This window comes from Centrocercus urophasianus, unplaced genomic scaffold (genome assembly GCF_019232065.1).
Source record: "Centrocercus urophasianus isolate 14NV4802_14NV808 unplaced genomic scaffold, USGS_Curo_1.0 seq_19, whole genome shotgun sequence".
NCBI classification, from domain to species: Eukaryota; Metazoa; Chordata; class Aves; order Galliformes; family Phasianidae; genus Centrocercus; species Centrocercus urophasianus.
Genome location: NW_024884744.1, coordinates 17,887,393 through 17,901,375, shown reverse-complemented (window position 1 = coordinate 17,901,375; position 13,983 = coordinate 17,887,393). Strand labels below are relative to the sequence as shown.

Here is a 13,983-nt window from a genome sequence, read left to right as displayed (position 1 = left end):
TTGAAGATGGACTATGAAACAATGTCATCACCCATCTTCCTCTCAGCATCATACAAAAAAATCCATGACAAGCTAGGAAGCTCTACAGCTCCATGGTGTTATCCTATTCAATAGCAGGAATGACCCCACTACTCTTCTTCCTTTTGTCACCTCCGGAGCAGGCTGCAACAGGTCAGTCTTACAGCATTGCTTTATCTCATTCCTCTCCCAAAATGCTACTAAAGGCAGCACTGTTTTAGCATTAACAGTTTTTGTAAATTTCATTCCCTGCTGCATACTTCCTGCAAAATTTAGCCTCTTGCTTTTCTACAGCTAAGAATCAGACCAATCCATTTAGCCATTCATTAGTTACATCAAATTAACTGCCCAAGTCTTCAGGGTAAGACTTCAGATTTACAGGACACCACTATAAACAGGCAGTGCCAACATATAGTCACAAGGAATTCATGCTAACTTTACTGTGTGTAAGATCTTATGCTTTCATATGACTGAAAACAGCAGATGAATCATTTATTTTAATATCCCTCTCAAAACTGCAAAACTTTACAAATTTCACTGATGTAGGCCTACATAAAATTATCATGGACTATTACTAATCTCATCTCTAGGCTGCAATGAAACTCCTTATTCTGTTTACACTTTATAATAGGAAAAGAACAGGCTTGCTGTTAGTATTTGTGATATTGTTTAACAACTCAAAACCAGGAAATAGATACATTTTCACTTTCTGCATACATAGATGTTAAAGACCATACAGATCTCAGCCTATTCTTAAGCTGACAGATTTTCACTCATTACTTATCTAAACATAAGCCAAACCAAACTCTCTGGGCTTGGCTTTTCTTCCAACTCCCCCCTGCAGTCTGCCCAGCTTCCTTAACAGCACTGAACTCAAGACTGACAACTGACTGGTCCACCAGTGTGAAGAGAATTCAACCTCAGTGCTCTTGGTCACAGAGGTATGTAGGTATGCCTGGAAAATAGAGCAGCTGCAAGAAGCAGAAAAGCTCAGAAAAACCACACATTCAGATTCAACCAACTTAAAAAATGTCTCACCCAGCAGAATATCCTAAGTCATTCTACTCAATTCTACTTAACACAGTTTACAATTGCTTGTATGAACTTAATGGCATGATTATTTGTGCTGTAAATTCCCTTGGACTGAGGTTAACCATTCCTAGTTTTCACTAGTAAGGGGATTCTTCAAGTCCATTAAGACATCGATGGATACTGATCAGAAGTAGCATGAACAATTGCATGATGCAGGGCTGCACATTTTTGGTACAGAGTTCTGAAGGTTGGCCCTTCAGAAATTAGCATTTTCTCTGCTTCATTAGGCCTACATTACCCACATATCTAAGAACAAAATGAGTCTGATAAGCAGTTTGAATTTTACCACTGTATTTACAAAACATCAAATACATAAAGCAAATCACTGTTAAGGCCTGCTTTGTGACAAAAACGGCAGCTATTTCAAAATGCAGTAGAGTGATGTTAAAACTTAGCATCAAGTGCTGAAAATAATTGGTCGCACATTGAAGCCATCTAAAAATGCAAAAATACCTTACATTAAAGCTTGAATTTCTTTACTAAAAACCAGACATTTACATTTCAGAATATGATTAATTGGATTGTTTAATTTCTTTCATCTATCTTCTGTGAGTACACACACATTAAAATCACATAATACAATTCTGTATCGAAGTAATAGTAATGGTTTTCCTTAAAATCACAAGAGATAGCAATTACCCTCCCAGAACTCTGACTATTAACATCAGGAAAACACAATAAAAAGCTTTCTAATTTTCCCATTAAAATCACAATATTAGCTTTATTTATAGATTATAATTAACTGGGGAGGGATGTCTAACATCTTTGTTCTGATGCCATGAAGCACAGGAAAATGAAAAGAAAGCATCAAATGACTAGATACAAGAAACCCCATATAAGACTTTTTCAAAACTGTTTACAGATAAACATCAAAAGGATATACTCCTATGCTTACCTTCCCTTCACATGTATGTAGATATTGCCAAGCATGAAAAAAAGGAAAGAAAATAGCAAGACTTTACTTTGTTCAGTAACCTTCTATGAAGAGAATTCAACAGAAGGAAAATCAAAGGGGTAAGCAATTTAGCTGTCATTGCACTGAAAGTCAAAGTAAACAACAAATACATCAGAACAATAACAGACAATCTTTTATGATAGCTCTTCATAGGATGGATGGCTTTACCTTCACCACTTCAAAGTGCTTAAAGATGCATTCACTGAAATAGATGAGGTGTGCAAAGATCGTAGTGACAGATGCCACAGGAGTAACTAGAGAAATATATATCATATCCACCTGGCTGTGTGAACAACAGGGCCTGAAGATGCACATTCACCCCACAGTTGGACAGCTGCTCTCAAACACTGAGACTTCAGTTACTCCGCCTGGGGACGTACAGTGATCAGTCCTTGAACAAATGCTGTACATCACACTTAAAATAAGCATTTTATTTCAAGACCTCAAAATACTACTTAGAGTTCACTGAATTTGGACCACATCACACAGCTTACTGTCATCCACAAACTTGCTGAAGCTGCACTCGATCCCACTGTCAACACTGCTGATGCAAGTATTAAAGAGTATTGGTCTCACTGCAGACCTTAGGGACACCACTCATTATTACTCTCCATGCAAACATTAAGCCATTACAATGAGTATGATCTCACAGCCAGTTTCTCATCCACTGAACACTCATTCATATCTTTCTAATTCAGAGTCTAAAGGGCTTTGTGTGAAAGCCCTTACTGAAATCCAGATAGATTATATCAGTGGCTCTTCCTTTGCCCACTGATGAAGTTGTGCCATCCTAGAAGGCTCCTTCATAGGTCAGGCAGGACATGTCTCTGGTTGTCTTGCATCACCCTCCTGTCTTCCACGTACCTTAATACAACTTCCAGAAGGACCCGCTCCTGGATTTTCCCTGATACAGCAATGAGACCAACAAGCCTGTAGTTCCCCAAGTCATCTTTCCCACCACCTTTCTCAGGTTCCTATTGCACCAACTTCCTAGGAAACTCTCTGTCAGGTTCCAATAAGCATGATTCGCTTCAAATCAATTTCAGATGCGTATGCTTCAGCAGTCAGAAGGAAGATAAAAGTATTAGCAATAAAGACGTTACCAAGCACAGAGCACAACACCCCTCCATAGCTTTTCTCATTTTTGCTAAGTTCCTGGTGTTACCCACTTTTCTCCTTTGTTGCTGAAACTCTCTAGTCATCTGAAATCTAACTTTTCTTATCTCATTCCTAAAGACATTATTTTGCCAGAGGAAATAAGTTGTTTGTCTTAGAGAGGATGGATAATGAATAATTAAGTTTTCAATTCTCCTGTTTCACCTAGTTGTCAAAACTTCTTTGACATCACATAAAGATGAAATAAAAAATGTTTATTTCCAGTTTCAAAGCTATTAAAATCTTCCACAAAATTGTCTATCCCATCTGATTCTAAAACTGCTGATAAAACTTACAGTTCCGTTGTATGGGTGTTCATGCCTCTTTAAATTTAGTGCTACAATTTCAATATAAAATATGCCCCAAACGTTTCACATTGAATCATCAATAAAGAAATTAAAATTAAGCTATCTGTAGATTTACATCTTAGCTATACCAAGCACTAAAAGTGTCTTCCCCTCCACAGCAAAACACCATGTGCTCGTAACAACTCCTTACTGACCTGTTTGATGCAGGTGATCTCTAGCCAGCTCAAATAAACGCATATGCATATTTGTGATGGGGTTAAAGGAGCCACAAGCTAGAAGAATGAGAGGTATCCTGCTCTTCATTGACATGAAGATACTGAAACTTCACCCTAAAGAAAAAACAGTATAAAGTAAAAGACAAACTTGACTAAGTACAGTCTTCCCATCATTCCTCACAACAAAAGCAGGTCTCTTTTCAGAATCATGTACTCTTGACACACTGGTAAAGTATCAAATGTTCAGTTAGCTGTGTCATCACAACACAAAGAAATTAGCTCAAAAATGCAGTTTTTTTTCCACACTAATTAAAATTTTATTCTCTATATACAGAAATAGCTAGAAACTATTTCTAGAAATTCATGTATTATTATTATGAAGAACCGTGAGGTTTTGACTTCTCTTTATTTTTAACCTGTTTTTGTCAGGAAACAACTCCTCATACTGTCCCTCTGTCAGCTTCCTATTAATAACTTTAAAACCTGTAGGCCTGTCAAAAGCAAATTTTTAATTTTTATTTTAAAAATAAGTTGGAACTGGTGCAACATATGGCAAAAACCCACATGCAACACCAAACCTACAGGTCTGGCTTCCTCAGAGGTAGGCAGACAGCCAGCCCGCACATACTTTATTAGCAGCTGCCTGTATGGTTTCTTCATTGGATGGCAGACAAGTGACAGCTCAATGATAGGGAGCAGAAGCTATAACTGTTATACACGGGACACTAAAAATCTATGGATATGGAGAATGGGTGGGGAGAAATGCTTGAACTGAAAATAATCTTTATACATTCTAGCTAACTTCAGTCATCTCAATACCAAAGCAGTAGAAATCAATTTTAGTCACTCTGCTTAGCACTACTTGCTTAATTCTATTTACAGAAATGATTCCAGTGGTTATGTCCTACATACATATCTGCAATTATGATTTTTAGGTGTGCTCTCATTTCCTCACATTTGAGCTTAGCATACATATCCAACAGCACTATTCCAAGTCCTTGTATTCCCTTATTTTTTTCCCCCTTTTTTTAATCTTATAATTTGAAAACAGTGGTTAAAAGAAAGCCACACTGAAGCTTCATAGCCACAAATTCTATCAGATGATTTATAGAATTTATTTTAGTATTTAAATCTGCAGACTAGGACTGCATTCCAGGTACAGAGCAACAGTTTTCAATATTTTCACACTTGAAGTGTTAGCAGTTAGAAATTTTTTTCGTAAAGAAAACTACTTGAAGCATGTGCTAAGATTTCATTACCTAGTACTAAGTGCACATTAAGATTTCCCCCATCCCCTTTTTACTCATTTCTCATACCTCCTATAATCCTGAGGATATACCATAGGCAAGAAGACCACGGCTGGAGAGCCATTAGAAGCTAACAGCAGTGTGATGGCCTGCAATTGCAGTAGCTGTAGGAAGCACATTGTGCAGCTCTGCGTCCCTCTGCCTTGGTTTACTAACCCTGTCGAGGCACTAACAAACTCATGCACAAAGGCTGCCTGCAGTCTTTATAGGTTCCTTATTCAAAAGGAAACTGAAACCAAACTCAAAAGTGCTCTTTGCTCAGTGCCAGCAATTCAGTAAATCTATCATAATTTTATTATGAATGACTTGGTTTTTTTAACCTGTTTCAAGGAAGAAAGATACCTGATTGACTGAAAAATAAGTTGAAAAATTTTTTAAGCGTTCTTTCCTGTTTGGCTGACATGTAGTTTATGCTTCCTCTGCACTGCTTTCCTTGGCCATGTTGAAAGTTATAAACTCAAAGATGTTTTTTTTTTTTTGTTTGCTTTCAAAGCAGCTCTTTATTCTATACACTTTTTTCTCACCTGAAAAAGATACCTTCAATTGTTGGATTTCAGCTCCTATTTAAAAAAAAAAAAAAAAAAAAAAAAAAAAAAAAAAAAAAAAAAAAAAAATCAAACAGAAAACAAGCTAAGAGGTATTCCAAAATATATTTATATGGAAACAGAAGTACAAATAATAATCAAAAAGACAACGCTGTTATTCCCAGTACCCCTATGCAGTATATCCTAATTTACTCAGCAGGTACAGTGTAGCTTTTAAGATCTCAAAGAAACCTTTCAGGTTCAGCTGCTCTTTCCTGGGTTGCCAATTCAAAATAAGTAAACCTGGGCCTAGAACACTATCAGGTATGGATCATCCCAAGCTGTAAAGGCTGAAAAGCTGAATTCCCAAGAAAATGTTCTGGGTACCTCTCTTCTGTTAGACTGAGGAAAAAAAAGGATGTCTGGCAAGGAATTCCAGCTGGAGTGAACACTCCTGTATTTTGAAGATCGTGTCCGAGTCTGTTTTAAGATATCAGCTCCCTACGCAACCATAAATAGAGTATACCATTAAGAAAGAGAACAGAGGTTACACAACTCCCCCATTCTGCTACTTATTCTTGTTCATAGAATTGCCAGTATGTTCTCTGGCTTCTTTGTAGCTAGTAATGTATGCCTCATGCCAAAAGTAAATGAGGTGTCTCCCTACAGACAGGTATCTATTAGCTACAGACTAGTGAACCTAAAGCGTCTTATACAAAAGCAGATAAAAACAATCTAAATCAACTCATTGCTCAGAAAACAGTCCAGATTCAGTGTTGAGACAAGCTGACCCCTCCCAACATAAAACGGGGCAAAGATGGATTTTGTAGTAACAGAGCTAACCCCCATTAGTACATGCCTTGGAACCTTCCATGGTGAGAACCCAGCAGCAATGCAACATTTGCCTAGTGAAAAATCACCATTACCATTCACAAGAATTAGATAAAGCACGAGTAGCATATTAATTTACTGAGCATTTAAAGTAATTGAAGCATCTCCCCCATGTGAACAAGAATGTACACATACTAAAATACATAGGAACAAACAATCCATAGATTTTTTAGCTTAATTCCTAGAAAAAAAATTAAACGTAGAAGAAAAATTAAACATTACAATATGCTCCTAACCAGTTTACGCCCTATAATGCAGTAGCAGTTACATTAAGTGGGAGAACACCTCTGTATCCCTAGCATTACAAACACCTCCAAACGTTAAAGTCAAAGTCACATGTATTTCATAGGCTGCCACTGAAAAACATTGTAAGTCCTAGAATACGACAAAACTACTTCCACCAAATTAATTACAATTCCAGACATTATCATGAGGACTATCAATAATCATACACTGAAAAAAGGTTGACTCACGTAACTGGTGATGAGGACCTCTGGCTACAGAGCACTCCTCAAGAAGAGATCTCCATACAGGAAACGCTCTCCCTCCAGGCTAGCCCTTAAATGAGCCCAGGAAGGAGTGGATCTGGGATCCATGGGATTTCCAGTCACATGGGAAGCACAGGTAAGTTGTTTGCACCTGTGCTTCCTTGGCCAGCCACTCCCTTCACCAGGTGCTCAATCATCAGTTCAGGCCATGACCTAACAGTTCCCCTACACCCATTGACTGACTTCCTCAGCTGAATACAAACCACAAACAAGTAGGTGATTGTGCTGTCACCAGGTGTTTCTTCAGTGTGCATATTGTGCCAGGGGAATATGTTTGTCGTTATAAAAGTAATTAATTAAACTACTGCTGAGTACTTGGATAAGTTGTCTTCCCTTGCCGAAGAGCCTTCAGACTGAAAAACAGTGTTTAGTAGCAGCAGTAAAAACCTGTGTCAATTTCAGTATGCAAAAACTGATTTATACCTATTAGTTGCTGTACATGTTTGCAAAAAGCAGCCCAGCTGTCATATCACTGATGTACTTAGTTAAATAATTAATCATTCATTAATTTGTTCTCCAGCAATTGTCCCTACGTAATGCATCTTCCATTAGTCGTGCCCTGCAAAACATGGTTGCTCATAAGAGTTTGCTCTTATTGTAGCGCCCAAGCCTAGCTGAAACATGAAATACTTTTGAGAAAGTACATGGATAATTCAGTTGTTCTACTTCTGTGGTAATTCTGATGAAATAAATACTAATTAGGTCAAGTATGTACCTTGCTTTCTAACAGGAAAAAAAGAACATGGAAAACACATAATATCTGTAGATTGGAAAGGGAAGAAAGGACAGAATGTACCATATCAAATTGGATTGCAACCAAGAAGGCAAGTTTTCTCTTAGGGATCTTGATAACTAAACTTTAGGAGTGCTTCAATGTCGTGGTGCTATAAATCAGCAGAAAGAACAATTATTCAGCACTTGTAGAAGTCAGGTTCTCTTTTCTGCTCTTCCACTTCTGTAACTGTGAAAAAGGAAATAGAATTGAACTGTTCCAGAGGCTGTCTCTGGCTTCATGCATACCAAAATTAAAGTGACCTTATTTGTAGATACCTACTTTGTGCCTCATCCTCATATTAATTATTAGATCAGTGATAAATTATTGCTTCTGTGTACAAGTTAAATGTCCCATAATCATTACAAAAATAATCTCAGAAATCCTCTGAGGATGACTAATTGAACAAAGGAATCACTTTTGTACTTACAATCATTCTTGCATCAAAATGCTCTACATCCCCAGAAACTGAAGTGAATATAGGAGGAAGAAAAAAAAAAAAAAAAAAAAAAAAAAAAAAAAGAGCACCAACCACTACAAACCTCAATTATACCACAAACTCAGAAAAGATCAGGTAGTACTTATTCTGAACAAATTCTAGTACTGGTATTGCCCCTACTTTAAATAAATGTACCTTATGCATTACAAGGAGCAAGACATTGTTGTGCACGTGCCATTTTAGGCCTTGACTTTCCTGTCTGATCCAAGACAGCTGTGTGCTTCCCTAGTACATTTAGACATTGATTAAGCACAGGCTCCAGAGGAGGAATTCTAGCAAATCTTCCAAAAACTACTTTGTTTCACATCATTTTCTTTCTAGCATGCTATTACTGAGTTTACAAGGCAGCATTGTTACTACATCAAGTTCATTATTAAAAAAAAAATTAAGATCTCCCTCTTGCTAATATTAATAATTTTTGTTTATTTCTTTTTAAATGCTTGGATTTTAAGAGTTAAGCCTCCCACAGTCTTTATTTGCTATAACTTCCAAAGTCCCATATTCCAAAAGCAGAAATAGCAAACCGTGTGGTAACTTTCTGTATCGGTTGGGTACTCAGTACTGGGCAGACCAGTTTCAAGTCTTCATTTTGTTGAGAAAAGGGGCAGACAATCACAGAGATAACTCACATTTGTAACCTTCCACCATAATAACACTTGTGCTTTTGAACTGCCTTCAAGTGATCAATGACTTGCTGCCACTTTGCTTAAAACCAGCAAGGTTTCAGCAGTCAGCTTTGCTACTCAAGTGCTTGCCGCTTTAGCGCCATGTCTGTGTGTGCCTCAAAACATTAAACCAAAGTCCAAGCACCTGAAATCCCCTAAAAAATAATAAAAAAAAAACCACACAAAAACAACCCTTCCACTATCCTGTATTTCAGAATTCTGTATTTACAAAGCATTAGTGAAAAATGTCTGCTAAAGAAACAGATATAAGACTGAGCTGCACAAGCATTTTTAAAAATTTTTACTGATAAAACACTTTTATAATTGTCTATTCTACTCTGCAGCAAGATCTCATCTTCTGTTTTCAAGAATTTCGAAACATTTAATAGAATGCTTGGGAACAGGTCATTTAACATCACATTTAATCAAGCAGAAGTAGTATGCTATTTTTTTTTTTTTTTGAGTCTGTTTAGTTTTTTTAAACCAATTCTTGTTTTAAGAAACCACTACACTTGATTTTTGCAAAGAATGAATAAATTTTATAAATACATCTCCCGCCATTTCAGCTTCCCTCCTGACATGACAGACGCTGCCTTTTGTCGTATTTCTGATTAGTGAAACATTACACAGCTTTTGTCACCTTTGCTGTCTTCAAAAGTCAAAAATAATGGAAGCAAGAAAAAGCACAGCTTTGACGAGACAGCGCGAAGGTTTTGCTTTTAATGACCAAACGGAGGACTCAAAGAATAAGGCTCAAAGAAGACAATTAACAGGTTCGCATTTCCTGCAGCAGCTGTCTGGCTCCTGGTGAGCTCTTGTGATTCAGGGCTGCACACGCTCCGCCCTGAGAACATGTCCCAGTAGCCTTGGCCAAACTGATGCCTTCTTTCTACATGGTAGTTGCTATGGTATTGCCTGCAGTGTAGAAAACTTTCAACAATATGGCACACCATGCAGTTATACATAAAAGGGCAGATAGCTTCAAATGAGGAACCCTCACTTAAGCAATGCAATAGATTATATGATGGAAAAAACTTCAAATTTTCATTAAAAAATTTCTGCAAGTTCTTATTCTATTGCTTATGTTCCTCAGTACATCAATAATAGATGACGTTACAGATGACCACAGTTAAATTCTGCTGAAAGTCATTAATTAGAGCCATATCCGATTAATTATCAGAAGCACAATGGAGTGCTGAGCAGAGCAGTCTGATTCATGAGCTGTTAAATTAGTAAACTGGAGGAAAAGACACTGATACGTGCACACTGTGAGGCGGGCTCACCCTTGAGGTAAGATTTCTGTAAAGAGCAGAAAGAAACTGAATTTCAGCACAGGATGAAAGTGTTATCTCCTCCTGTGAGGGCAAATCTAGACTAATTTATATAAAATTTAGATTTGAACAAGTTCAAAGCTGCTCATATCCTTTCTTTCATGGGGTCACATCGTTATCTCGTATAAATTTATGTAGCTGCACTGAGCCCAGCTGAGTTACAATAGGTGACGCTAAGGATGTTATGGTTGTAAGACATTCTCAAAATGAGAAAAAAGTACATTTTACCAGGTAACTAAAATCACAGAAGACCATATTACACAAATAATCCTTAAAAATACGATCAGGTACCTGAGATTTTTCTCGTGCTGTTACTATTGGGAGCCATTGCTATAACAGAAGTTAGTCCATTCTCTACGCTCCCAAGATGTACTTTTGCTGAAAGCAGTCCTCCATAGCAGTGACATACATACCTACACATCCACCCTTTCCACTTTAATAATGATGATAACATAAATATCTGGGTAAGAGAAAAAATGAAAAATGTATAATATAGGGTGGTGTTTTGTTTGCTTATCAGAAAGTTACTCACCCCAGCCAAGAATAATTTTACAAGGTGGCTATAAATATTATTCACAGTTTGATATGACACGCTAATCCTCTAAAATTGGCTTTTTCAGGGCCACATGATAGATCACATAATTGTTAAATTCCAGTGACTCAGGTGTATTGCATTTCTTTGACTTTCATTGAAGGACCATTAAGAAATTACGTGGTGGGATACATGATTTTTGATCATATTCAGCATTATCCAAAAGATGAAGTTTTCCCTTTCAATCTCCATATTAGAGTTGTGCAAAAATGAAAGCCTCATCTCCATTTCTAAATCAGCTTCAAAGAAACCCCCGAAACTAACCAACTCCAAGCTTGCTGCAGGATTCACCACAGCAACAGCATATGCAACTTGACAGAAATCATCTTTTCTTCCCCCTTCACATATCCGTGAAAAGGACCCAAAGCACACAAAATATTGTCTTTAGAGGTGTATGGCATTCTTGTGCTTAAACAGAGGATAGGCTTAATTTTCAAATACTCACCATTTTTCCTTCTGCTTCGTGCAAGCAGTAACTTCCCCAGCAAAATGCAGGGATCAAAAAGCTATCAAATTCTTAAGCCATTTGAATGAAAAGCATTACATACATTTCTTACAGTAACATATGAATTTGCCTAGTAACACCGAGGACTTGGCATGGCAATGAAGCTGTTTAAGTAAATGGTTCCTAGGCACAGGATTTCACATGGCTTCTTGTCTTTATATTTCTATTAGTTAATCAATTTAGAATTTCTACTTGCTTCTACAGTCAGAGAGTTCAAACCAAATAGACAAAAGCATGTGATTTGTTATCACTCAAAATGCTTTGCTTGCTCCTGAGAATATTTCATCTTTCATTTGGTATGTAACCAAAGAAAGAATTGGCATTCTGGATCCACTGGGCTGGACAGACCACTACTCTGACATTATGGCATTTCTTAGGGCTTTTGAGATCTGCATAATGCTCTATAAGCCTAACGGCTAGTTTCTTAGTTTCTATCTTAGTAGTAAGAAAAACGCAGAATGCTTGGTGGAAAGCAAGGCTTCTGCAGCTTCTTCAGTAATGCATTACAGTAAACCAATACAGGGAAACATCAGGCTGCGAAGTCGCTCTGGAGATCTGGCAGCCTCAGGGCAGCAGCACCCTGCAGCCGCGGGGCGGGCAGCTTCCCCCAGCTGCTCCAATCTGCCCTGCCAAATGCTGCAGTTGGTGCTCAAGCATCTTATAAAATAAGACCTTAGAAATCATCACTGCAATTATGTGATTTATCTCATTAAAGTACTTTAAAAGGCAGAACCTCAAATAGTTCCAGTTCGCCTTTGACAGGACTGTCACTTTGTGCTCTCAGTGCCCCTTGGACACCACTGGGCTTTCCCAGAGTCTTTCACAAATTCTTCTAGACCATCTGAGTGCTAATTAGCTAACTGAACCTAGGCTAAATTCTACAATTTTTCTAAGTTTAAAGCCATGAAGTTAGTTTACTGTTAGAACTGTGTGATCTGACCAGTCCTAAACTACAGCTACTAATGATCAGGGATGAACTGATTGCGCACTGTATTGCACAGAGCTTAAGGAAAACAAACACAGCCATGCCATGGCCCGATGCCTGCTGAAGTCTTTGAATAATGCAACGCCAGGGATCATTTATAAATCCAAACACCAGCTGCTGCGTGAGAGGGGAGATGGCCTCAGAGACTGAAGGAGGGGAGACAGAACGGTTACACAGTGAAAGCTAGGGATTGAAATACGCCTGTGTAACCACAGACATCCTTGTCTGCTTTAACTCACCGACACTCTATGAAGCGTTTGGGGAAAAAAAAAAAGCCGAAGTTCATTTATCAGCTTTAATTACCGTTCTAAATATCCTTATGTAAAATATACGGATGTGTATTGCTCCTATATTCTTCGGGAGCAGCGCCGTACTTTCAGTGCCGAGCAGATCAGCTCCACGCTCAGGCACGTAACAAACACGTCCCGCCGTCCTGGTGGAGCCGCCCCGGTTCCAGCACGGAGGAGCGGCCATTTCCCAACCCCCCTCGCCGCGCGGGGCACTCTGGGCTCCCGGCCCCTGCCTGGCCCCGCAGGAGTCGCGCAGCGTTGCCGCTGCCCCCCAGCCCCGGCCGCCCGTTCGCACCGCGCCCGCGGCTCGGCCCTTACCGCGCGCGGCCGGCTGCTGTTGTTGAAGCTCCTGCGGTCCCTGCGGCGCCGCGTCCCGCGGTTGGCAGCCCGCTGCTGTTCCTGCTTGTAAGGAGGAGCGGAGCGCTGCTGGCCGCGGCTGGCACCAGCGAGGTGGCGAGGTCGGGTTGCAGCCGAAACGTCGGTGCGTTCCGGTGGCTTCGCTGGGGCTCCAGGACTTAAAGGGAGCTTGTAAACAGGAGGGAGATCGACTTTCTATACCGTCTGATAGCGACAGAGCAAGGAGGGATGGTTTTAAATTAAAGTAAGGAAGGTTTAGGTTAGATGTTAGAAGAAGATGGTTTGGCATTGGCACAGGCTGCCCAGAGAGGATGCCACATCTGCAGATGTGCTCAAGGTCAGGTTGGATGGGGCCTCAGGTCTGATCTGGTGGATGGAAACCCTGCCCACAGCAAACAGTTGAAGTGAGGTGGTCTTGAATGACCCTTCCAACACAAGCCATTCTGTGATTATAAGAGCACAGATCTGCAGTGGTGCTAGAGTCTTTAAGTGTATTGGGAATGAAAATATTAAGATCTCCAAATTATTAACATGCAGTGATTAACAAGACCAGGCTTTGGCCTGGCTTTGACCCACCAATTTGGCTGGCTGCAGCAGTGCTGGTATATGATATTAGCACTAGCAAAATAAATGCTATCATATCCTGCATCTTGTTCACATAGAAGTGAAGAGGCAGCACTTACCAAGAAGGAATGGCATCCCTGTTTTGGTGGGGGAAGATGAGCACAGCTTGTCCTTCTTTTTTGGTGAGTCGGTGGTGCACAGACTTTGACTTTCTCGTCTTTGTGCATTGCTTTGTATGTCACATCCTTCTCCCCCACCAGCTATCAAGTATTTTGCAAGTATCCTTGCACAGTGGGAAGTCCAGAGAGTTTAAAGTCATGTTACTTTTTCTGCTTATCAGCAATAAGAAAACAAGTATCTCAAGATGCCAGAACGTCACTAGTTGTGTAATCTACCCCAAAACTTCTAAT

The 13,983-nt window shown here is 39.2% G+C and overlaps 1 protein-coding gene across 6 annotated transcripts in view; it reads right to left on the bottom strand.

Moving 5' to 3' along the window:
* Positions 1-13,778, bottom strand: part of NMNAT3 (nicotinamide nucleotide adenylyltransferase 3) — a 28,417-nt gene extending 14,639 nt beyond the window's left edge. For 4 of the 6 annotated variants that reach the window (XR_006169214.1, XR_006169215.1, XM_042821102.1 and 1 more), the window contains exons 1-2: positions 13,693-13,778; positions 12,971-13,177 (exon numbers count right to left, since the gene is read on the bottom strand). Coding sequence is in view for 4 of the 6 variants with exons in the window: in XM_042821102.1 (XP_042677036.1) it covers positions 12,971-13,177; positions 13,693-13,708 (223 nt within the window). In the remaining 2 variants the exon portion in view is untranslated. Of the gene's footprint in view, positions 1-3,722; positions 3,858-5,059; positions 5,246-12,970; positions 13,178-13,692 lie in introns of those variants that run through there. The other 2 variants (XM_042821104.1, XM_042821103.1) reach the window with 2 other exon arrangements.
* Between the last annotated feature and the right edge of the window lie 205 nt (positions 13,779-13,983).